We start from the raw sequence: 26417 nt of genomic DNA, 5'->3' as shown, positions 1-26417 counted from the left end.
TAGTACAGACACTCCTGTCTAACACCAAACAGTTTAATAGGTACAGTTACAGCTTAAACACACAACAGACTTTGTATGCATAATTGCCATATTTGCACTGCTTTAGATGATGGTAAAGTGCTAAAATACGAGGTATGTGGTTTCATATGCTGTGATTTTTATGGGAGTTCTATGTTACTTAATCTCTCCCTACCCCTGTAGATTTATTAATGAAACGTTTTCCCATAATCCAAGTAGTTTTAAAACAAAGCTTTCTCTACTTTTTTTTTTTTTTTACAACCTCCCATGGGCCCATTCTTCACCACCTTCCCATTTTTCTGCTTGTAAGTTAACCATAAGTCACTTGCATTCCAAAAATTCCCCATTTATAAAGGCCTGCAGTCAGCTCACCAGCCCTTGCCTTTTCCAGATAAGCAGTTCATTTAGCTTGTGACTTGACATTGCTAGCGGAAATCCTCAGACCCCGTAGCCCTGATCAGAACAGTGTGCCCTGGCAAGTTGCCTGGAGAACCCAGAAACCAAAGAGAAGTAGAGCTTATTTCACAAAGTAATCCTGTCCTCCCATCCAAGACAGAAATAGTCTGGGTGGCAGCACAAGTCCCCGAGACAATTCCGACCAACAGGCTTACTTTGCCTGGCTGGCCAGGCATCGCTTGCCCTCTCTGCGGTGGGTAACTTGGGCAGACAGGCTACTCTGCCCTGAGCAAGTTGAAAGGCAAAGGGACTTGGCTTGGCGCCTGTAGCTCAGTGAGTAGGGCACCAACCACATATACCAAGGCTGGCGGATTTGAGCCCGGCCCGGGCCTGCTGATCAATGACAACTGCAACCAAAGAAAACAGCCAGGTGTTATGGTGGGCGCCTGTAGTCCCAGCTACTTGGGAGGCAGAGGCAAGAGAATCACTTGGGCGCAAGAGTTTGAGGTTGCTGTGAGCTTTGATGCCACACCACTTTACAGAGAGTAACAAAGTGAGACTCTGTCTCAATAAATAAATAAAAATTTTTTTTAAAAAGGCAAGGGGACTTTATTTGCCCCAGCACCACAAGCAAGAAGGTGCAAAGGGGCAGTAGGCTGTCCTGTAAGAGTACTCAGAAGAAAACAATACTCACTCTCAGCTTCAAGCCTTCGTCTGGGCCCTTAATGGAGCTGCCCTGCCCCTGCCATCGAATTATTACCTCCAGCGCTCCTTTGGCCCTTGCTGTGTTGACTGTCTCAGTCTTTCTCAAACACACACACACACACCCTGCATTGCCTTACTGTTGGGGTTCATTACCCGGCAAATACTCCCCCTCCAGGTTTACAGGCATGAGAATGTGGGTACCCTGTAGACACTGCTGCTGCTGATCCCTTTTTTTTAGCTGAAGACATGGAAGTGAAGTAATTTGCCCCTACCCTGGGAGGTTGACTCAGTTTCTCTGATCTCAGCCTTTTTCCTGTTCGTTTCACTAAAACCAAGGAACCAACCCTACATGAAATAGTCTTTGTTTCTCTGTGTTATAGGCTACCTGTACAAATATCCAAGATCTGCATAGTTCAATCTAGGAAGATTAAGTCCTGATAATGGGGACTAGTCATCCCATTAACAAGAGTTTGACTATCTTCTGTGGGGAATCTCAGCCACAGCCAACCCAGGGCCCTGCCAGATCCCAACATCGGATCTGGAACCAGACGATCCCAACATCGGATCTGGAACCAGACGTAGAACAGCACCTGACTGGCTATAGTGAAGTAAGAAGTCTACTAAGTCCCTAGTGAAGCCGCTTAGAAAAAGGAGAGGAGGCAGGAAGACTTATTGGGGAAGTGGAACCTAAAAACTTCAACAGTGGGATGCTCCGACTATGGAGCACCACCTCTGTGTTGGCCTGGTTAAGGGCTTCTCTTTCTCACAAAAACTTTTTCTTTTTTAATTTAATTTAATTTAATTTCTTTTCTTTTCTTTCTTTTTTTTTTTTTTTTTTTTTTTGAGACAGAGTTCCACTTTGTCACGCTTGGTAAAGTGCCCTGGTGTTATAGCTTACAGCAACCTCAAACTCTTGGGTTCAAGTGATTCTCTTGCCTCAGCCTCGTGAGAAGCTGGAACCACAGACACCTGCCACAACACCCAGCTATTTTTAGAGGCGGGGGTCTCCCTCTTGCTCACGCTGGTCTCGAACCTGTGATCTCAGGACAGTCACCCGCCTCGGCCTCCCAGAGTGCTAGGATTACAGGCATGAGCCACTGCACTTGGCCACACAAAAATTTTTTTAAAAAAGAATTATTAGTGGAATACTACTTAGGGCTATTGTGGGGACGTGGTGAGATAGTACATGTATAATGCTTATAACTATCCCTGTTCCAGGGAATAAGCACTGCATAATTGTAAGCAGTTGTTATTATAACTGAGATCTTCAATGATTGGTGGAGACAGGGTCTTTCTCTGTCACCCAGGTTGAAGTCCAGTGGCATAACAGCTGAGAACAATCTTGAACCCCTGGGCTCAAGTGATCTTCCTCCTGCTTTAGCCTTCTGCTTAGCTAGACTACAGGCACCCACTACCATACTCAGCTTATTTTTTATTATTGTAATTTTTTTGTAGAGATGAGGTCTCTGCTATATTGTCCAGGCTGATCTTGAATTCCCAGCCTCAAGTGATCCTCCTGCCTCAGCCTCACAAAGTGCTGGTATTACAGGCATGAGCCACCACACCCTTCCACAGGGACCGTAATCTAGATCTGGGTGACAGGGGAAACCTCCCAGAGAGAGCCATGGTAGCCCACTAAAGAACAGAGGTAAAAGCAGAAGGAAGAACCTGTAGGAGAACCCTGAAAGGCCATCAGAATTGGAGTAAAGTGGGTGGGGACAGGGTAGCCAGCTTGAGCCTGGTGACAGGAGCCCCCAAGACCCCATGTTGAGGCATTTATATTTCATCCTGGATTTTATCTCTGCTTAGAGGGACTGGGATCAGCTTACAGACTTTTGACTATGAAAAGTATTCTTTCACCGGGCACAGTGGCTCACACCTGTAATCCTAGCATTCTGGGAGGCTGAGGTGGGTGGATTGCCTGAGCTCACAGGTTCAAGACCAGCCTGAGCAAATTCGAGACCCCATCTCTAAAAAATAACTGGGTGTTGTGGCGGGTGCCTGTAGTCCCAGGTACTTGGGAGGCTGAGATAAGAGAATCACTTGAGCCCGAGAGTTTGAGGTTGCTGTGAGCTATGATGTCATGGCCACTCTATCAAGGGTGACAAAGTGGGAGACTGTCTCAAAAAAAAAAAAAGGAAAATGTTCTTTCTTAGGGGAGAGAGGCCAGGAAAGGAAAGACACTGGAGTATAATTGGTGACATCTTTGCGTCCTTTCATGGGTCCCTGTGAATTAGGGACCTGAAGGAAGTTAGTATCTGTCCTCACTGATGCTTAGAGGAGGTTTTCCCCCTCGGGGACCTGCGAGGGAAAGGCAGCCACCAGTGGCCAAAGGGCTGTAATGTGCCTGTGTGCTAGCAGGCTGTTTCTTTGTTGGTACCTCTTTGTTTAGCTAGTGTGACTCCCTCACTGTGATACTGCCACCTCATAGAGTCACACTGCCATCACCTCTGTGTCACTGGGTTTGTGCGGTTGTGCTGGCAAAGTCACACTTGAGAGACTAGAGGACGCCTTGCATTTCTGGCAGGAGGAGTATCCCAGCTGCTCCTGGCTATGAACCTTTGTTCCTATTGCACAGAGTGCAGTCTGCTCACCTCAATTATGGGTCGCACTCCTCCCTTCCAGAACAGGCAAGGTGTCTGTTCCAGGCAGGCCTAAAGTTCATTTCACTAGTGCAGTTTCTTAAACACACCTAGTGAGATAATGTATTTTCTTGAAAGTCGGAGAAAATAGCCCCTTGTTTGGTTCAGAGCAGGTCCAGAAGCCCTACTTCACAGATAATGGGAGGAAATACATGGGCAGCTTATAAGGGATCAGCCAGATGCTAGAGCCATATGATGCCCCAGACCTGGTGTGATGTGTTCAGCTCTTTCTTTCCATCTCTCTTTTTCCTTCCTCCGCGATTTGATTACGTCCCTGTGTGTACGTACAATGGCATTGGGAATATATGAAACCACAGTGCCTGCTTGTGGGGCTAACACCCAGTCAAGCAATCATAATAGAGCATTGGTGGCCTTCTGTCATGGGGAGAAAGGTCTGGCATTGGCAGAAGCAGATCTTGATGAAGAAATTACCCTAACAAAAGGGTGGGGTGGGGGCCAGGGTGACCCTAGTGTACTGGTAAGATGATTGCAAGAACATCCAAAGCAGGAAGGCAGCAAGGAAATCTGATAGGGACTCTAGTGCTATCAGTAGTAGAACTTCCTAGAAACTTTGTCCTTTGGCTGCTTTCTGTATAGAGAGGAGGCAGTCGTTCTTAGGCTAGCCTTCCTCATCCTCCAATTCATAGAAGAGAAAATCGAGTAGCATGTGAATGAAGAGGTGAATGCATCTGACCGAAGATCCTTATAATCTTTAATTAATCTGGCATTTATGGGATGTGTAGCCTCCATATCATACTGAAGGGAGAAGGGAACAGGGAGTTAATGGTGGAAGTAGCAGCGTAACATTTAAATGTGCCATTACCTAAGACAGAGACTTGAGTTAGCCAGTTCAAATCCAGGCTCTCCCACTTACTTCTGTGGCTTTGGCGAACAGCTTACCCTCTCTGAGCCTCCACTTGCAATCTGTAAAGTGGCACTAAAAATAATGTTAATATTTAATTCAAAGAATTAGTGAGAGGATTTACTGTGATATTTCTAGTGAAGAGCTTAGAACAGTCTCTGGCACACAATCCATATCCAAAAGTTAACTATAATTATTATCATTATTATTATTTTAGTGTGCCATCCGTGTGTTGTACTACTTTTTTTCATTTGTGATGTCTCACTTAACAATCATATTGTCTCAGTGGAATCGTTGATCATATTGCTACCCCATCTTTGATGAGATTTCTAAGTCTGTTAAGAGGTGAGGTGATTTATTCTCAAGTCACTCAGCTATACGACAAAGCCAAAATCAGAACCCATGTCACTTTGGTGTCAAAACCCATGCGTTTTGTTTGTTTGAGACAGAGTCTCACTTTGTTGCCTAGGTAGTATACCCTGGCATCATAGCTCACAGCCCCAAGTAGCTAGATAGGCGCCCCCTGCGACGACCAGCTATCTAGAGACGAGGTCTCACTGTGGCTCAGGCTGGTCTCCAACCGATGAGCTCAAGCAATTCACCCACCTTGGCCTCCCAGAGTGCTAGGATTACAGGCATGAGCCACCACACCCAGCCCCCACTTGTATTTTAAAATAATTTTCTGCAGACTTGCTTGTTTTTGGTCAGTTCTCAGAATAGGCTACACCTATAGGCAGGTGCTGTTGTTGAGGCTTGTTAGGAGTATAGAAAAAGAAAAGAGTAAGGGCAGACATTACACCGTGGGTTTTACCTAGCTTATCTCATTTATTCCATTTATAGTCAGGTGAGTGGAAGTTAGGTTCGAAATTTGAATCTGTGTCTCCCTGACAGCAAAACTCAGGTGCTTATCCTCTTGCCAACCTGCTTTCTACCAAGATCATTAGGATAATAACTACTCTGTAGGTGCTGTGCTAGGCTCTCATTAAATACATGCCACCTCTGGGTGAGGTAGGAACTGTTATCTCTCTTGTACACAGAAGGAAATGGAAACAGTTGCTTTGATTTTGAGCTGAACTCTTTCCTGCCTCCTCACCTTTCATCTTCCATCAAGGTGAGGGTGGGGGAGTGTCACAGTGAGATCTTCCAAAGGAGACACACTATAGCATTTGACCAAAAAGAAGGGCTGCTTACTCTTCCAGAGATGTCATTCCTCTTCAAGGACTGAATTTGAATTTGATGCTCAAGGGAGTTTCTTTCCCTCTCTGAGTTCTCAGTGCCCCTCTGGCCTTAGACTTCCATCTTGCACAGATGAAAGAGAACGGGAATGGTTTGCTAGATGCTTTCAGCTTCCTGAAATGTTGACCAAAGTTGTTAGTTAAGTCCTGACTGGTATATGAAGCATTTTAGAATACTAGCAGTGCCAATTAAATTCTTCTAAAGGACTAAAGTGCTGAGTTTTTGTATCTAAATATAGAAAATAAAAAAAAAGGAGTCTGAGTTTGTCTTAGAGGAAGTATTGATTTGTTGCTAGAAAGGAAACTTCAGAGGAACTAAGTCCTGGTATGAACAAACAGAGACAATGGGGGCTGACTGTGGAACAAGCTCTGGCTAAGACACTGGTGTTGAGAAGGGCTTGCTTAGGGTCCAGGAATAATTTGGACATTTCAGAAAATGAGGCCCATCCCAGGACAGGAGGTGATTTTCCACCTTGTTTTCCAAGCTCCTGTAGGGCACCCATCCATTTTCTTCATGCCTGTCCTACTAGGTGCCACAGGCATTCTCAGGAGCTTGCATGGCAGCTGTGATTCTGACAGGGCAGTTGTAGGGGTGAAATATGCTGGTGCTTAGCTCTTGGGACAGCCTCACCACTCACTGGCGGGCATCTAACTTTCTTATGTCACCAAAGTAGTTTTGAGGGAGACAAGCCTGAAAACTTTATTAATTTTTTTTTAAAGTCCCATCAGTTTAATAACAATAAAAAAACCCAAAAGTGGAAAACTGAGGACAGGGAAGCCTGAAAACTTTATAACAAAACTTATCTGCCCCATCGATGTTCAGTAAATACTTATTGAAAGAAAAAATAACATCTCTTTGCTTTTGCCAGCTATTTTTTTTTTAATTTTATGAAAGTCATACATGGCCATGGTTAAAAGATTAAATAATACATAAGGCCTTGCTTACATATAAAAAGCAACAATTTTCATACCTTTTGGAATTGCTTTGTTTCTTTTGGTATCTATTTTGCCTGGAGTATTGCCCCTTGATTTTATTGAACCATAGAATTCAGGCATCAGAGAAACTTTGAGGCCTGGAACATCTTCTAGAACTATGGTTCTCAAAGTATAGCTCCCTGATCACCAGAATCACATCACCTGGAAATGTGTTAGAAATGCAAGTTCTTGGCCTCTACTCCAGACTGAATCCAAAACTCTGTAGGATTCTGTATCATCACAAGCCTGCCAGGGATTCTGATATATACTCAATTTTGAGAATTAGTGATTTAGAACATAATAGAAAAAGACACAGGCATTAGATTTAAGTTCAAATCACATCTGTGCAGCTCACTAGCTGTATGACTGTGCATGCTACTTTACCTCTTAGCCTCAGTGTTCCCATCTGTAAAATGAGCTTAGTAATAATGTATCTTAAGGGGTTATTGTGAGAACTACTGTAAAAATGCATGGTACAGCACTTAGCATTGTGTGCCTCAGACACAGTAAGCATGCAGTAAGTGGTTTATTATCATTATTAGCTATATTCCTAGACCAGATATTAATCTTTTCAAACAGCTTCCCAGTCGGATAGTTATCTAGTGAGGAAGGCATTCAAAAACTCAGGCCCATGCTAATGAATGACAGCTGTGGCTAATAATAGTTTTTTTATTATTATTGAGAGAATATTTGCCATCCTGTAATTTACATTCTTCATTGTAGCTCTGTCCCCTAGAGCATTGAAACAAGGCTGTTCTACATGGCAATTGTTTAGATATTTGAAGATAGTGACCTTGGTCTTTCTGAACTTTTTCTTGTTCTATTCTCAAAGAATAACTTAAACATATACCTATTTGAAACTAGTAGGCTTTAAAAAAGAGAGAGAGAGAAAGAGAGAAAAGGCCTATAGCCAAGACTATGCTTTGGCGAAGTGCATCTTTGGAGATTTCTAAGGGGTAAGGATCCTCTGAGTTTAAGGCTGAAGCTCTCCCATATGGACTTTGGGGTTAGCAGTAGACCTGGTGAAGGCTCAGGGCAGTGGCTTACACCTGTAATCCTAGTCCACTGGGAGGCCAAGGCAGGTGGATTGCCTAAGCCCAGGAGTTTGAGACCAACCACAGCAAGAGCAAAACCCAGTCTCTAAAACTTGCCAGGTGTTGGGCAGCGCCTGTGGCTCAGTTGGTAGGGCACCACCCCCATATACCAAGGGTGGTGGGTTCAAACCCGGCCCCGGCCAAACTGCAACCAAAAAAAATAGCCGGGCGTTGTGGCAGGCGCCTGTAGTCCCAGCTACTCGGGAGGCTGAGGCAAGAGAATCACTTAAACCCAGGAGTTGGAGGTTGCTGTGAGCTGTGTGAGGCCACGGCACTCTACCGAGGGCCATAAAGTGAGACTGTGTCTCTACAAAAAAAAAAAAAACTTGCCAGGTGTTGTGGCAGGCACCTGTAGTCCCAGCTGCTCAGGAGGCTGAAGCAAGAGAATCACTTTGAGCCCGAGAGTTTGAGGTTCTGTGAACTGTGAGCCACAACACTCTACCGAGGGTGACAAAATAAGACTGTCTCAAAAATAATACACATGGTAGGTGGTCATCACTATTGGTAAGAATTCTGCTTGCTTGGAATCCAGCTTCTCTGTCTGGGGCCTAGTCCAGGACTCCACCGTTTTTTCTGCTGTGGTCTCAGGCTCCTCTGCCAGCTTGCCCATGCTCTGTCCTGGGACCTAGGTCTCACTGTGGTGCCAAATTCCTATTCACTCCCAGCCTTCATAGTGTTTACAGTCAGCTCTCAAGTTTTTTTCTTTTTTTAATTGATGTCTAATTAGTAGTTGTGATAAATTGCACTAGCCAACCAAATGGTATCTTTCCTAGATTATGCCATGGCACTGTGTTCGAACACAGCGGAATTGCTATTTTAAAATAGGATTTAAATAAACATGTCCCTTGGGTGGCGCCTGTGGCTCAAGGAGTAGGGCGCCGGTCCCATATGCCAGAGGTGGTAGGTTCAAACCCAGCCCTGGCCAAAAAATAAATAAATAAATAAACATGTCCCCAGATCACAGGAAATACTAAGTTGATGATTAATTGATGCTCTGGAGCTGGCCTCATGTTTTCAAATGCTTCCATTTTTGTGATTATCTAGTGAGATTTCAATGGGTCCCACACCTCTGATTTCCGGATAACTGATTTGTAGTTTGTTTTCTGTCCTCTGATCCTGGGGCAGGTGGCCATTAGGAGGCAGTGCAGAGAACTTCTCTGTCCACAACGAAGGGTCAAGGGTGCCAAAAGATAACAAACAGCCCAAGGATGTCAGGATCTTCAAGAGCTCAGAGGGTACCTCTCCAGACTAGGACTCAAGAACTGTGATGTTGTTACGTTTTTAAGGACTTTCAAAGCGCCTGCCATTTGCATCTTCTTTTTCTTTGCATTAGGAAAGGCTAACATGTAGGGGAAAAGAAAATAGCTTAGATATAATTACTTTTTTCAAACTAGGGAGTGAAGACTTGAGCTTGCCGACACATCTGCAGGGCTCACCAAGATGTGGGTGATTTCACATATAAGCATGCAATGTGTCACCTGAGAGGCAACATAGGTAGAAAGTTTAAACGTGTCTGACAACAGTTTAGAAAAGTTGCAGAGAAAAGAGTCCGGGATAAATCTACTAGCTAGGGGTGCTGAGCAGATCTACAACTGTAGGAAGATACCACCTCAAAAGCTATCCACACTGGGCGGCACTTGTGGCTCAATTAGTGGGGGCACTGGCCCCATATACTGAGGGTGGCAGGTTCAAACCCAGCCCCTGCCAGACTGCAACAAAAAAATAGTTGGTTGTTGGGCGGCGCCTGTGGCACAGTCGGTAAGGCGCCGGCCCCATATACCGGGGGTGGCGGGTTCAAACCCGGCCCCGGCCCAACTGCAACCAAAAAAAGAAATTAGCCGGGCGTCGTGGCGGGCCCCTGTAGTCCCAGCTACTCAGGAGGCTGAGGCAAGAGATTTGCTTAAGCCCAGCAGTTGGAGGTTGCTGTGAGCTGTGTGAGGCCACAGCACTCTACCAAGGGCCATAAAGTAAGACTCTGTCTCTACAAAAAAAAAAAAAGATGGGCGGCGCCTGTGGCTCAGTCGGTAAGGCGCCGGCCCCATATACCAAGGGTGGCGGGTTCAAACCCGGCCCCGGCTGAACTGCAACCAAAAAATAGCTGGGCGTTGTGGCGGGCGCCTGTAGTCCCAGCTGCTCGGGAGGCTGAGGCAAGAGACTCGCTTAAGCCCAGGAGTTGGAAGTTGCTGTGAGCTGTGTGAGGTCACGGCACTCTACCGAGAGCCATAAAGTGAGACTCTGTCTCTACAAAAAAAAAAAGAAAGAAAGAAAAGAAAAGAAAAAAATAGCTGGTTGTTGTGGCGGGTGCCTGTAGTCCCAGCTACTCGGGAGGCTGAGGCAAGAGAATCACCTAAGCCCAAGAGCTGGAGGTTGCTGTGAGCTGTGATGCCAGGCACTCTACCAAATCTCAACAAAATGAGATTCTGTCTCAAAAAAAAAAAAAGCTACCCACAATGCTACAGGCCAGTGGGCTTCATTCACCCAGTGTGGAACTTTTGCTGGGGAAATGACTATGTTCTGGGCCCCAACCCAATGCATTAATACACAGCAGCATAAGCCTGAGCCAGGTGTCTTCTTGAGGATGTGAGGCAGACAAATGGCAGAGGCCATGGATTCAGACCATTCTGCGTCTTCGTAGTTGTGTAATTTGGGGCAGGGACTTCACCTTTGTTTTTCTTTTTCTTTCTCTTTCTTTTAATTTTTTATTTTATTTTATTTTTGAGATGGAGTCTCACTCGGTTGCCCCAGACCAAAGTATCATGGTGTCATAGCTCACAGCAACCTCAAATTACTGGACTCAAGTGATCTTCTTGCCTCTGCCTCCCTAGTAGCTGGGACTACAGGTATGCACCACCATGCCCAGCTAGTTTTTTTTATTTTTAGTAGAGGTGGGGTCTCACTCTTGGTCAGGCTGGTCTGAGCTCCTGAGCTCAAGCAGTCTACCTACTCTGGCTTCCTACAGTGCTAGGATTACAGGTGTGAATCACCACGCCTGGCCAACAACTTCGCCTTTGTGAACCTCGCTTTTCTCATCTGTATTCTCTGCCCACTCAGTAGCCTTCCCCTAAGTGTGGAAAATTAAATGGCATCATCATTCATTAATGAGCAGGTGGATGGTAGGTTGAGACAGGAATGTCCCTAGGTCAGTGTGCACAATGTAGTTACCACTCAGATTTGCAAAGTGTCAGTGCTTCTCCCAGGATGCAGTAATAGCAGCTCCTTTCTAACTAAGCCTTGCATGATAGGGTGTTCTGGGACTAGTCCATTAGCCTCTTTTTCTCTGGGGTGAAAAGCCTTTGTGCAGTTAACAGCTTTTAAGCCAGGAAGTTGAGGATTTTTGCCCCAGTGTTCTTCAGAGTTTACCTGCCACTATTTTAGGACGTCCAGAAAACAAGCAGACTGATGGCTTTTATCTTGCCTGGGCAGCAATTACAGTGATAACTGATTTTGAGTCACTTGGCTTTCTGAAGCCTAATTGACTTCAAGGCCCAATCCTCTCACCACTGCCCACACTGCTCTGGTGTTCAGTAGTGGTACACAGGACATTTCGGTACCACTTCAAAATTGCTCAAAGCCACAATCTTCAGAAGGGAACCAAGGTCACTTTAACTGTGAGATCCCATCTCAGTTTTTTTTTTTGTTTGTTTTGTTTTGTTTATAAAGACAGAGCCTCAAGCTGTCACCCTGGGTAGAGTGCTGTGGCGTCACAGCTCACAGCAACCTCCAACTCCTGGGCTTAAGCGATTCTCTTGGCTCAGCCTCCCAAGTAGCTGGGACCACAGTCACCTGCCACAGCGCCCGGCTATTTTTTGGTTGTAATTGTCATTGTTGTTTGGTGGGCTCGGGCTAGATTCGAACCCGCCAGCTCTGGTGTATGTGGCTGGTGTCTTAGCCACTTGAGCTACAGGCGCAGAGCCCCATCTTAGTTTTTACAGTGATTTCACCATCCTTTAGATCTGTGATCTTGGGGATATATAATGTAATTTCCTTCCCTAGGATAGGGAGAGTGGACTTAGTAGACAGTGCTGAATAGCCTTCTCTCTGCTAGACTGACCCCCTCTCTGGGGATGGCGGGGAGGTCAGTATTTCACTTGATACTTTATATTCTTGCATGTAGTTTGTTTAATTGATGTTTATTACTATTTTTCCCTACCACACACTATATACCAAAGAATTTCCAGAATTATCACAGTTAAATGATTTTTTTTAAATGATAGGAGAAAAAAAAATCTGATGCATGAATAGGAAATGTCTGTTCTATGCATAAAAACACAGGAAGACGGGCGGCGCCTGTGCCAGCCCCATATACCAAGGGTGGCAGGTTCAAACCCAGCCCTGGTCAAACTGCAACCAAAAAATAGCCAGGCGTTGTGGCGGGCACCTGTAGTCCCAGCTGCTCGGGAGGCTGAGGCAAGAGAATCGCTTAAGCCCAGGATTTGGAGGTTGCTGTGAGCTGTGTGATGCCACAGCACTCTACAGAGGGCCATAAAGTGAGACTGTCTCTACAAAAAAAAAAATTAACTAAAGTAAATTAGAAGGCATAACCAAAAGGGAAAAAAACAATACCTCATATGTAACATTGACATAGTTATTTAATGACCTCTTTCAAGTAAATAAGAATGACTCCAGGGGAAAAATACTTTTTTTTTTTTTTTGGCTGGGGCTGGGTTTAAACCCACCATCACTGGTATATGGGGCCGGCACCCTACTCCTTTGAGTCACAGGCGCTGCCTGGAAAATACATATTTTTAAGAATCTGTTAAACTTACTAGTTGTCAAAAAACAAAAATTGTGAGTTATTTCTAACAGTGAAAACTTGGAGGCGGCACCCATAGCACAGTGGGTAGGGCGCCGGCCACATACACCCAGGCTGGCAGATTCAAACCCAGCCCAGGCCTGCTAAACAACAATGACAACTGCAACAACAACAACAACAACAACAAAAAAAAAGCCAGGCATTGTGATGGGCACCTGTAGTCCCAGCTACTTGAGGCCGAGGCAAGAGAATCGCTTAAGCCCAAGAGTTGGAGGTTGCTGTGACACCACGGCACTATCCTGAGGGCAACATGGTGAGACTTTCTCAAAAAAAAAAAAAAAAAAGAAGAAAGAAAACTTGGAGAGCCCTAAATGATTAATAATGGGACTATCCATAAAGTTATTGTATACTTTTGTATCTTTAAAAAATTTGTGAGGCAGGTGGATTGCCTGGGCTCAGGAGTTTGAGACCAGCCTGACTAGGAGCAAGACCACATCTCTACTAAAAACAGAAAAATTAGCCAAGCATTGTGGCAGTCCCAGCTACTTGAGAGGCTGAGGCAGGAGGATCACGTAAGCCCAGGAGTTTGATGTTGCTATGAGCCATGATGCCACTGCACTCCACCTAGGGCAGCAGAGTAAGACTCTGCCTAAAAAAAAAATAAAAATAGGGCGGCGCCTGTGGCTCAGTCGGTAAGGCGCCGGCCCCATATACCGAGGGTGGCGGGTTCAAACCCGGCCCCGGCTTAACTGCAACAGAAAAATAGCTGGGCGTTGTGGCAGGCACCTGTAGTCCCAGCTACTCGGGAGGCTGAGGCAAGAGAATCGCTTGAGCCCAGGAGTTGGAGGTTGCAGTGAGCTGTGTGAGGCCATGGCACTCTACCGAGGGTGATAAAGTGAGACTCTGTCTCTACAAAAAAAATAAATAAATAAATAAAATAAAATAAAAATAGGCTCACTGCCCGTAGTTCAGTGAGTAGGATGCTGGCCACATACACCAAGGGTGGCGAATTCAAACTCAGCCCAGGCCTGCTAACCAACAATGACAACTGCAACCAAAAAATAACCAGGCATTGTGGCGGGTACCTGTAGTCCCAGCTACTTGGGAGGCTGAGGCAAAAGAATCACTTAAGCCCAAGAGTTTGAGGTTGCTGTGAGCTGTGACACGACAGCACTCTATTGAGGCCAACATAGTAAGACTGTCTCAAAAAAAAAAATTCAAAAGTATGTTAAAATGTGGACAAAAGTTATTTTTAACTGCTGTACTTACCAGAAAACAAGTATTTTTAAAATTTTAAGTGAAAAAGAAAATGGAGATGTCTGTAGAAACATCAAGCAAGAAAGCTTGCTTGCGCTTGCTCCTCTCTCTCTTTTTTAATTAATTAATTTATTTATTTTTAATTAAATCATAGCTGTGTACATTAATGTGCTCCTCTCTCTTGATGGGTGTCTCATGGAATCTCCCTGGCATTCCCCTGCTCTCCTGGAGTCCAGCCCTCCTCATTCTCTGCCCTCCAGTTCCTGTTCCTAAGACCCCTGCTTGTTTCTCCTCAGGTCTGAGCACTGAAGGCATCTACCGGGTCAGTGGAAACAAGTCAGAGATGGAAAGTCTGCAGAGACAGTTTGATCAAGGTAAGGCACAGCCTGGCCACACATTGGACCCCCAAGTCAGTCCAGGCTGACAGAATAGCTGACTATCCCTGGGGCCTCAGGGTGTTCCTGCCACCCACAGACCCAAACCCAAGAAGTGCAGTCTCTGAGAAAAAGACCACGTGTCACCTCAGTTAACTTTGCCTCTGTGGTCACAGTGCTATGGAGGAGAGCAAACCAGAGCACTATCCCTGCCAAAGCTGAGTCAGCCAGGCTTCACATCACCATTCACAAATGCCATTCTTGATTGCCCTGACCTCATTCACTCATTCAGCCCTGAAGGTGTTTGCCTCTGTTGGCCATGCAGGGGTAGTCATGGGCATGTGTTATAAAAGTCGGGTGACAATGACGATCCTATTTTGCCAGCATCCCAGAAGTATACCACAGTTGTCCTCCTCACAGTCCTTGCACAGGAGAAAGCGAAGGAATGTTTTGTGATCAACTGAGCTTTTAAGACTCAGGCTCCCAAAGGAGAACTCTCCAGAGTTATACTGATTCTTGGCAGGGACTCCTTTCTCCTAAGCTAGGTCAGCTTTGAGAGGCCCAGAGCCATGCTTTTGGCCCAGATGCCAAACTCTTTAACTCCTGGAAGTGGCCACACTGTCAGCATCCAGGGAGTGGGGCAAGCATAGGAGTACAGGAGGCCCTGACATGGGCACGTGGCTAGACCTGAGGTGTTGTAGCTGGGAGCAGATACCCCATCCACCCATGTAGGTAGGCGGGTAGCCCCAGCACTTGGCAGCACCACAGTCAGGCACAGCTAGCTGGCAGTGGGGAGAGTTACCACACAAGAGGGAAGCACCTGTTAATCTTACAGGATGGAAACATGAGGTCACAGTGAGGCTAGAGCCCTACATTGGGGCTGTGCTTGTACATACAAGAATCTGGAGCAGCTTATTATCCCCCCAAATGGAAACTGCTATGTCCATCATTAGATGATTGCTTCATAATCAGGAATGCAATAAAAGTATATAAAGAGAAGGAAAATTGGAGACAGTGGTCAGTGGTGCCATTGGCTAAGAGGTGCCAGAGAGAGAGAGATTGAGTCTTATTTGCCCTACTGCCAGAGGGGACAAAGATGGAGAGAGCAGTCAGGATGGTTAGTAACATTTTTGTAACCCACCTGAAAAGTGAGCCAGCCTTTTAGGAAAGCCTCCTCCTAAAAGGAGGGGAATAAGAAAGAACTAGCAGTATGTCAGAGCCAAACGAGGGGAAGTAGATGAAACAGAAAATCGGTGTGAAGGGGGTACAACTTGCTTATCCAAAGGGTGGTAGAGAAGGGCAATTCTGCAACCTTAGAAAGAGGCATTGGTTGTCAGCCTGTCTGTATGAAACTCACAACTCATTTTGGCAGCACCCATGGGTGCCGCCACCTGTCCAGTTCCTGTTAGTCCCGAGTTCCTGCCCAGATTCTAGGCCATCCCTTGGTCTTTGAGGGTTCTCTAACTTCTCCTATGCTCCAAGCTTTGCTATTGGCTTCTACTAAGCTTAGATTGGTTTGGCCTCCACTCTCCCAACTTCCTTTCAGACCACAACCTGGACTTGGCAGAGAAAGACTTTACAGTGAACACTGTGGCTGGTGCCATGAAGAGCTTTTTCTCAGAACTGCCAGACCCTCTGGTCCCATACAACATGCAGAATGACTTGGTGGAGGCACACAGTGAGTATTGCAGCCTGGTGTGGCATGGGGCCCTGGCAGCACGCCAGAATAAGTCTGTATCCAGCAGATGGAGGGAGATAGGTGGGGCACCCAAGAATGGGTCTTGCTCTTAAAATGGATATTCTGCTTCTTTGAAATGAGGTTTGGAGGACAGAGGGAAAGGAAACCAGATGACACCAGAGGGACGTGCAAATGGGCCCCACCTTTAATAGACCATAGGTGCTTATCTGGGGGTTATTCCAAGAAGAGTTGCAGGTTTCCTGCAAAACTCTTGTTCATTAAAGGCATGGTTTTGGTGTCAGACTTGGATTGAGTCTCCCTGATCCTTTGCTTGTGGACAATTTAACCTCCCTGTCCCTTAGTTTCCTACTGTTAACTTTGAAGATAATATGTGGTCTAGGGCCATACAACTTCATAAGAAACCAGCCTCTGGAGGGAAAGGAACAAATTCAGTGGCCCTAGCCAAGTGATCACTTGATGCTGCAGCAAATTAGCACCTCTGGATTTAATGGTGACCTCATGTGCCATTCCTCCTTACCCTGTCAGCTGTTCCTGCCACTTCATGGAAGTGTTTGTCCATCATATGGGTGATCCTTCTCAATGGTCAGTCTTTCCCTGGACTTTGTGTAGTGCCACAGAGGGTGTCTGATCTCTCAGCACTTCCCATCATATGGCATTTGCTACCTTTTAGGCCTCACAACCTTCCTACTTCATACGCCTGGTGGGCAGAGACCCAGAAACAACCATAACTACAGCTGCAGGAGGGAATGTCTTTGCCCACTGCCCAGAGATGCCACCTGTCCAGTGACCCAGCAGTCAATGGGTAGGAAAGAGATGTGTTATTCTGGCCACAGGACATTAGTCTCATCTGGTTATTGCCTCAGTGCAAAAGAGGGCATTTTAAACAAGCAGTTTATTCACAAGGCCAATAGTGTGGGCAGAAATTTTATAGAGATAACAGCTGGGGCTGCTGTGTCTTCAGGATCACCTTTCCAGGGTGAGCATTTCCTATAATGTATGTTTCCACAATCTGGGTCCCACCTTCCCTTTATTCTGTCCATATGGTGTTAGCTGACTGGAATTGTTTGGTGTTCCTAACCCTGTCAGAACCCAACAAGGAGGGGCAGGAGAGCCTAGAACTTCTGAGACTATCATAGGCTTGCCTTGCCTTCTTAAGATAAGAGTCGGGGTTTCTCCAGGTGAATTGGGTATGAGGGCAATGGCAGGCTCCAGGCTACCTCAGATACGAAATTGCATGGGAACTCTCTAACTGGAGCCAGTTCTTCTACCCTAAGTTTGTCTCAGAGTAGAAGCTAGGAAGAGAGAAAAGTGTGGACTGGTACCCAACTTACTGGAAGCTGGGGGTTCCAGTCCACATTTGTCTTGACTTGGCGCCATCTAGAGGCATGTGGAATCCTGGCACCCAACAGAATCCCATTGTTTCTGCAAGAACTGCTGACATAGCATCTTTTTGTTTTGGGGGGCCAGCAGAGGGAGGTGCTACTGATAGGAATCCATGGCTTCCACTGCCGAAGAGGTGGTTTCTTGCTGCTGCTGCTGCTGCTGCTACTGCAGCAGCCTGGAAAAGGGTGGAGGTTTTCTGCTTCCTATTCCCATTATATGTTTCCTGTGCCCCACACTAGTCAGCTGGGGCTCCGTTGTCTTGAACCTGGCAGAAGAGGCTAGAAGAAGAATGTATCTCACTGACCGGGCACCTCTCACAACCGGAGCAGTTGATTGAAGGGCAGGGCTGTGTATGTCATAGGGGTGGGTTTAATTGAGAAACAGATAACCAGCAGTGCAAAAATTGGTATTAAAGGACATTATGGAACAAAGGTTGTCATGCCCCAAAGTGGCTGTTCTTAGGCTGGCTGGGTTTCCATGGCAACATCTTGACCAGCTCTTTCCACTTAATGCCTAAGAGCAGTTGTGTCTGTGTGTTTGAGGCCTTGGAACCGGTTTCAGATCCCATCACGACAAACATCAAGGTCACTATCAAAACTTTTGTTAGCTCCAGAATTTCACAATATTGCACACTGCTGAAAGTATGCCAAAATAAGAGATTTTTGTGAGAATTCACCAATTCTTTCCCTACCACATCCAAGATAATGTGTAGGAGGCTCATCACCCAACACGTTGATAATGTGTTTGCAGCATACCTGGCCTGGCTCTCCAAGACATTTGATTTACACAGCTGATGTGTTATTTTCATAGTAACCTTTGAAATAGATAGTATTTTATCTCCATTTTATAGAAGAAGAAATAGAGGCTCTCATAGGAACTGCTCGGGGTCATGCCACTAGGAAGTGGCAAGCTGGGACTTCAGTACCTACTCTCCCTCAGGTTATAGTGAAGTTATCTGCTGGCAGAATGAAGCAAGCTGAGTTTGACATGCATACCCAGTGAGGGGGAAAAAAGAAATGGCTTCATGAGAGAGTTGGTACCTGAGCTGACTTCAGGAGGCAGAGAAGGTGACTTCATTCACAATTGCCCATTTTATCTTTACCCTAGCCTTTAAGAATCATTCTTCCCCAGTATCCCTCCTTTTCCTCTCGTGACACCATTGTTCTTTATATCTCTGGCTCCAGGGTCCTCATTGATCCCCTATCGTTGCTCATAAGATTCAGTCTCTTTAGTCTAAGGAGAAGTTTTCAGTAGTTTTCATCAGACTGTCACAGGGATGTATGACCCAGTATGTTTCAGGATCCCAGCTTATTTTCTTACACTTCCCACCTAACAGATGAGACGACTTAACGCCAGAGCTGATTGACAACTCACTGCTGTTCTTTAGGCTCTGGCTAACAAAATGTCATGTGATGTTGCTGGTTCTGAGATCTGCCTTCTTCTTGTCTGGCCAGGTAGCTGCTTGAGGCCATGGGTGTGCTTCTCACATACAAGTATGTACCAGGTCCTAAGTGGACAGGGACAGACGGCAGTGGACAGACAAATACACAATCCCTGCCTCAGTGTGGTGGGACAGGAGACATTGAACAGATTATTGTAAGGTCACGCTCCAGGGGAAAGACACCCTGAATATTCCTTTTTGGGCCTAACAGAGTGAGATCTTAGCTTTGGGGTTGTTTGCCAGCTGGGGGAGAAGGGCGTAGCACACTGGGTATGCCTCATACATCTCTGAATGGTGTGACCTAGAGCCAGGCTTTTTTCTTTTCTGGAGATATAGGTGCACTGGGTGGGAAGAGCCCCACAGGGATTTTTCTCCAGACATTGAGTTGGCAGTAGCAGATCCAGGCCTAGAGCTTGGTTGGTAGCCTGGATGCCACTGATGACAAGCAGAGTGACACAGCCAGGGTGAGAACATTGTTGGGGATCATGGTCCCTGCCACCAATTTGTCTGACCTTGGAGCAGTATTTTTCCTTTTTGAGCCTTGGTGTATCTGCTTTGTGAGGTGTGACAAGCTAGTCTCTAAGAACCTAGTGGCCCTCCTCTTCCTCCTGAGTTTTTGGGTGTTGTTCTAAATTGCCTAGTCACGTCCAGACTTTGTTGTGGTCCCGCTGGCCAAAAAATCCCTCCCTGACCCTTTCTTGTTATCCCAGTTGACTGGCCCTTAAGTTCAAAAGTACATGTCCTGGCTAGTGGGGCCTGTACCCTGTAGTGCCCCCACCCCTTTCCTTATAGACAATCTCTGCAGATTACTGCAGTCAAAGAAGGCTCTGCAGCAGTAGGGAGACAGGCCTGAGTCCCCTTCCATATCCTCTGTCAGCGGCTTTGTAACCTTGACTTGGCCTCTTTTTTTTTTTTGGAGACAGAGTCTCACTCTGTCGCCCTTGATAGAGTGCCATGGCATCACAGCTCAGCCTCCCAAGTAGCTGGGACTACAGTCACCCACTACCATGCCTGGCTATTTTTATTTTTTTATCTTTTTGCAGTTTTTCGACCAGGGCCAGGTTTGAACCTGCCACCTCTGGTATATGGGGCTGGTGCCCTACTCCTTTGAGCCACAGATGCCGCCCTTGATTTTTCTTTTGCAGATTTTGGCCAGGGCCGTGTTTGAACCTACCACCTCTGGCATATGGGGCCAGTGCCCTACTATTTTTTTGTTTTTGTTATTGTAGTTGTCATTGCTGTTTAGCAGGCCCAGGCCGGGTTCAGGTTCGAACCCGCCAGCCTCAAGTGTATGTGGCCAGTGCATTAACCACTGTGGTATGGGCGCTGAGCCAACTTGGCTTCTTAAGTGGGTTTCTCAGCTACCGAATGGGTAACGTCCAGCCTCACCTTCCACTGCAGCTTTTGGTGAGGAGCACATAGAGAGCAGCTATGAAGTTAGCCTGCCAGCATGCTGGCACTGTCTGAATATAAAAATTCACTGGTGTTTTTACACTGTAAAAAGGCTGCCAGTTTGAGCCTAAAGTAGGTCCCTCAGCATAGAGGCACTGGTTGAGGTGAGCTTTTCTTGAAGGAGGTGGTGAATGGGGTCAAGTCAAGAGGACATTGACAACATTAAGATTGTTTTTAGTGTTACAGACATATGGCCAGGTTCTACCAGAAGGATTCCTTGATGTCCTGCCTCCTTCTCCCACCAACCTCCTGATGCTTCTCAATACTCAGAAGCACTTAGACCAAGCAGTGAGGGAAAAGGGGAGAAAGTAAGAAGAGGCTGAGCATGGCGGCTCATGCCAGTGGTCCCAGCTACTTGGGAGACTGAGGCAGAAGCATTGTTCAAGGCCATGAGTGTAAGAACAGCCAGGACACGTGGCTCCTGTGGCTCAAAGGGGTAGGGCGCTGGTCCCATATGCCAGAGGTGACGGGTTCAAACCCAGCCCTGGCCAAATACCACAAAAAAAAAAAAAGAACAGCCAGGGCAACATAGGGAGACGCTATATCCCTAAAGGAAAAAAAGGGAAGGATCGGTGGGGTCTTGGTGTGTGCCACACCTTTGGGGGCCAAGACATGATTGTAAGAGGGACTTTACCTAACAAATGCAATCAGTGTAACCTGGTTTCACTGTTGAATCCCCAACAATAAATTTTTAAAAAGGGGGCGGGGAAGGATCACCTAGGATCCTTTTTTTTTTTAGAGACAGAGTCTCACTTTATGGCTCTTGGTAGAGTGCTGTGGCATCACACAGCTCACAGCAACCTCCAGCTCCTGGGCTTAAGCGATTCTCTTGCCTCAGCCTCCCGAGTAGCTGGGACTACAGGTGCCCGCCATAGCACCCGGCTATTTTTTGGTTGCAGTTCGGCCGGGGCTGGGTTTGAACCCGCCACCCTCGGCATATGGGGCCAGCGCCCTACTCACCGAGCCACAGGCGCTGCCAACCTTTTTTTTTTTTTTTTTTTAAAGACAGTCTCACTCTGTAGCCCTTGATAGATTGCCATGGCGTCATAGTTCACAGCAACCTCAAACTCTTGGGCTCAAATGATCCTATTGCCTCAGCCTTCCTAGTAGCTGGGACTACAGGTGCCCATCACAATTCCTGACTATTTTTAGAGACAGGGTCTCTCTCTTGGTTAGGTTTGTCTCAAACTCCTGAGCTCAAGAAATCCACTTGCCTTGGCTGGGATTACAGACATGAGCCACCATGCCTGGCCTCAGATTTTGGCTTTGCCAATCCCATTTCCTGCCTCCATCCAGGAGGATGAGGTGAGACTCAGCTCTTCTGTAAAGGTGCTGCCACTCGAGTACCTAATGAAAACAAACACAGCTGTGTTTGCGTCATGCAGGTACCTATGGAGAGACCTGTGCCCTCTTATGCCGAGTGCACATCTAGAATGGAACACACACATGCTTCTTGTGTTTTCTAATACATTCCTCCCTACAGCACTTCACTTTTAAAAGTAAACCTTTTATTTAAATATAACACTAAAGTATTTTAAAATTCAAGGCCATAGAGAATGTCCTTGAGGTTAAATACTTCAAATAAATCTTGGAGGCTGGATGTGGTGGCTCCCGCCTATAATCCTAGCACTTTGGGAAGCTGAGGTTAGAGGATCATTTGAGCCTGGGAGTTCAAGACCAGCCTGAGCAACACAACATAGCAAAATGAAAACTTAGCCTAGGGCGGTGCCTGTAGCTCAGTGGGTATAGCACCAGCCACATACACCGAGGCTGGCAGGTTCAAACCCAGCCCAGGCCGGCTAAAGCAATAATGACAACTGCAACAAAAAAATAACTAGGCACTGTGGCAGGTGCCTGTAGTCCCAGCTACTTGGGAGGCTGAGGCAAGAGAATTGCTTAAGCCCAAGAGTTGAGGTTGCTGTGATCTGTGACTCCACCACATTCTACCAAGGGTGATACAGTGAGACTCTGTTTCAAAAAAAAAATTAGCCTAGTGTGGTGGCAGGTGCCTGTAGTCCCAGCTACACTGGAGGCTGAGGTAAGAGGATCTCTTGAGCCCAAGAGTTTTTTGTTGTTGTTGTTGTCATTGTTTTGAGACAGAGTCTCACTATCACCCTGGGTAGAGTACTGTGGCATCACAGCTCATAGCAACCTCAACCTCTTGGGCTTAAGCAATTCTCTTGCCTCAGCCTCCCAAGTAGTTGGGACTACAGGCACCCACAATGCCCTGCTATTTTTTTGTTGTTGTTGCAGTTGTCATTGTTGTTTTAGCTGGCCCAGGCTGGGGTCGAACCCGCCAGTCTCAGGGTATGTGGCCGGCGCCCTACCCGCTGACCTACGGGCACTGCTGAGCTAAAGAGTCTGAGACTGCTATGAACTGTGATGACAACACTGTACTCCAGTCTGGGCAGCAGAGCAAGACTGTGTCTCAATTTTTTTTTTTTTTTTTTTTTTGTGATTTTTGGCCAGGGCTGGGTTTGAACCCGCCACCTCCGGTATATGGGACCGACACCCTACTCCTTGAGCCACAGGCGCCGCCCCCAATTTTTTTTTTTTTTTTAATATCTTAGATTCAGAGAAATGATTCTATCATCGCTCCACATAATTAGCTCCCATGGTTTTTTAGACATTTGGGTGGGGGGAGATTCATTGAGGGTACAAAGAATTAGGTTACACTGATTGCATTTGTTAGGTAAAGTCCCTCTTATAATTGTGTCTTGTTCCCAAGAGGTGTGCCATACACCGTGACCCCATCCTCTTCCCTCCTCCCCATTCCCCTTTTTTAGTCATTTCTAACAGAAAAAAATGTTGGTAAAATGCTGCTTTTATCAAGTCATGCTCTCAAGTCTAAAAATTCACCTGGCTTGGGTGGCGCCTGTGGCTCAGCGGGTGGGGTGCCGGCCCCATATGCCAAGGGTGGCGGGTTCAAACCCAGCCCCGGCCAAACTGCAACAAAAAAATAGTTGGGCGTTGTGGCAGGCACCTGTAGTCCCAGCTACTCGGGAGGCTGAGTCAAGAGAATCGCGTAAGCCCAAGGATTTGGAGGTTGCTGTGAGCTGTGTGACGCCACGGCACTCTACCGAGGGCGATAAAGTGAGACTCTGTCTCTACAAAAAAAAAAAATTCACCTGGCTTGGTGAAGGAGGGCTCCCTGAGCTATATCCATGCCTCCCTCTCTGCATCCTCCCCTTCCACTGGCACCTCCAAGTCAGACTGGCCCCAGGTGCTGATTTTGTGTCTTGCCATGAGCTCTTTATTTAACTGTATGGTGTAACTTAGTGAAGGGGGCACTGTCATCAGCTCCTCATACAGACCAGGAGACTGACACAGTGTCATTTGCCTAAGGTCACAAAGCTGGTTGGTGTTGAAGGCAGGATTTGTACTCAAGACCATCGAGTTAGAGTTTGGGCTCTGAACCACCCCAAGACCTTCTTCCCTGTCCTCCCCATCACTGATATCCTGTCTGTCCTTCCAAGTCTAGCTCATATCAAACTCCTCATGTGACTCCTTCAGCTGCGAACTTCTAGGCACATCATCTGCTATAGAGGTTCTTAACCAGGAGATCATGGGCTTCCTAAAGAATATGTAGTTGGGAGAATCCATGAGGCCCCCAGGAGTCACAAGCAAATCAAACACATGCATACAGGCAGGAAAGAGGATCAGAGGGTCTATCTCAAAAGAGCCCATGTCCCCAAACCAGTTAGCAGCCATCCTGGGGACCCACCATCCACCTGCACCCGTAATCACCAGTTGTGAGACTACTGCCATCTCCTTGGTGAGACCTGGAGTCCAAAATGGGGATATCATCCCGTGCATGGAGAAATCTGTCCTGGCCAGCTATGACTCCAGGTGGGCTCTGGAACATTCTGCCTCACCAGCCTGGGCTGTGTCCCCCAGCCAAGGCAGGCCAGACAAACTCAGGGAACGGAAGGTGAGACTTGGGGCCACAGGCCCTGCAGGCAGCAGGGCATGTTGAGTTCTCAGCTCTGAGATTGCCTGGGTGTCAGATTCCTCCTCCTCCAAATGAGGTGATAACAGTGCCTGCTTCTTAGGCTTGTGGACGCTAACTGAACAGGGCCTGGCCTGGGTTGCATGCTTCATTCAGGGCAGGTGTCTTTGCTCTCCCAGGACATTAGGATTTCATGATGGGCTAAGTCTGGGCAACAGAGGAAAGAGATCCCCAGTGCCTTTGATGAAGCACATAAGAATTCCCCTGCTATTGGCTTGGCGCCTGTGGCTCAAGCGCCTAAGGCGCCAGCCACATACACCTGAGCTGGCAGGTTCAAATCCAGCCCAGGCGCACCAAACGACAACGGCTGCAACCAAAAAATAGCTGGGCATTGTGGCGGGCGCCTGTAGTCTCAGCTACTTGGGAGGCAGAGGCAAGAGAATCGCTTGAGCCCAGGAGTTGGAGATTGCTGTGAGCTGTGATGCCATGGCACTCTACCCAGGGTGACAGCTTGAGGCTCTGTCTCAAAAAAAAAAAAAAGAATTCCCCTACTGTTTCCCTAAGCTCCTTCTTGCAGGGAGGTGTATGGAGGGTCCCTGTGTCTCTAGGAAAAGGACAGAGCCCTGGTCTCATGACAGACTCCCTCCCTCAAAGGCCTGTTGGTGTGAGTGGGTGGCAGCATCTGGCTGTCTGGTCAGGAAGCAAGCAGGCTTTCTGAGTAGGGATGCCTGTCTGCGGGAGCAACCAGATGAGCTAAGAATGGTGTTCTTTATGGTATAGTCTCTTTGGATTATTCCATCTTGGGTAGTGGGGGCTAGGAAGCTCCACTCACACAGTGCTGTCCTTCAGTGGGGGCCTTGAACACAGAAGTGGGTCTGGCTCCTGGACCCATGCCACTGCCAGGTGTGCCAGCCTAGAGCACCAGCACTGGCGGAAAAAGTGGAATTGACTTCATCTGACAGCCCTGGGATGCCCTCAGAGAAGGCCCACCTCAGAGCACCCTTCATGTGGGCCTCCAGCCCACTGCTTCACCAGCTGCCCAGTGTCTGCTTAGAGCTACAGAACACTCACCAGCCCCAACTTTGGTTTTCTCTCTCCTTAGAAATCAACGACCGGGAGCAGAAGTTACATGCCCTTAAGGAGGTATTAAAGAAATTTCCAAAGGAAAACCACGAAGTCTTCAAATATGTCATCTCTCACCTTAACAAGTAGGTTGCAGGGCTTTCAGGCTGGTTTTTCTTTCTAAAAATTGACCACCAGGGTTGGTCAATAGCGGAAGAAGGTAGAGTAAGGTTCCATTCTCAGGCTGGCAGCAGGGATAGGCCCGGCCTGCAGTGGGTCAGAGGTCTGTCTAGGGTACTGATTGGCCACCTCAGGATGCACAGCTGGCTCACTCTACAAGGAGCATCTCCATTCATCCTCAGGCTTCCAGCCTGGTTCTGTCTGAGAGAAGCCCCCATGGCCCCAAGTGTGCCCAATACCAGACAGCCCACTCAGGTTCATCTGGAGTTGCAGGGCCATGGAACATTTTGTAGCACCTGTGATTTCCCCCCTCAAGCTAGCAGATAGGGCAGAGCCTCTGATTGGTGCTGCTGCCCCCAGAAATCTGCTCCTAAATCATAAAACCTAAGAGCCTCCTGAAGTCCTCTCTCCAGCATTCATATCTGTAGCTGGTGTGTAATAGGACACTCTGCTGAGAGAGGGGTACTCTGGGAAGGACCAGCCTCAGTCCAGCAAGTGCTAGCCCCTGCAGCCAGGAACCCCTTTTAACTGGTGCCCAAATTTAGTTATGCACCCAGCACATTCGTTGACAAAGTAGTATTTTATGGAGGTCTGGCTTGGGATACACACAGACTTCCCCTCTTTGCACAGGCAGAGCATTGTCTCCCTTGCTGGTTGTTGAGTGAGTGAGTCCCTGAGGCAGTCCCTCCACCCTCAGGGTTTGTGAGGGCCTCCAGACAGCTCCCTGGGGGGTTTGCCACACACAGTCACATGGGCAGAGGAGAGGCAGAGAGGAGAGGGCACAAAGGGCTTAGCCCCAACTGCCAGTTCAGGGCAGGGCCCAGAGAGCTATGTGTGATTCTTCCCCTCTCACAACAGTGCCCAGGTTCTCAAGCAGAGGGCAAGCAGGCAGGCAGGGTGAACAGCCTGGGTGACAAAGGCTGTGAGCACTATGGGCCAG

General features: G+C 47.1%; 1 protein-coding gene across 4 annotated transcripts in view; it reads left to right on the top strand.

The window, feature by feature from the left end:
* The window catches only part of ARHGAP35 (Rho GTPase activating protein 35), a 142942-nt gene that overhangs the window by 111698 nt on the left and 4827 nt on the right, over positions 1–26417 (top strand). For 3 of the 4 annotated variants that reach the window (XM_053604161.1, XM_053604160.1, XM_053604162.1), the window contains 4 exons: positions 10648–10767; positions 14234–14311; positions 15858–15989; positions 25338–25443. In XM_053604161.1, coding sequence (XP_053460136.1) covers positions 10648–10767; positions 14234–14311; positions 15858–15989; positions 25338–25443 — 436 coding nt within the window. The remainder of the gene's footprint in view (positions 1–10647; positions 10768–14233; positions 14312–15857; positions 15990–25337; positions 25444–26417) is intronic. The other variant, XM_053604163.1, reaches the window with a different exon arrangement.

Source organism: Nycticebus coucang, chromosome 10, assembly GCF_027406575.1.
Source record: "Nycticebus coucang isolate mNycCou1 chromosome 10, mNycCou1.pri, whole genome shotgun sequence".
In the NCBI taxonomy this organism is placed as follows: Eukaryota; Metazoa; Chordata; class Mammalia; order Primates; family Lorisidae; genus Nycticebus; species Nycticebus coucang.
Note: the sequence above shows the minus strand (reverse complement) of the source record. Positions and strands in the feature narration are given on the sequence as shown.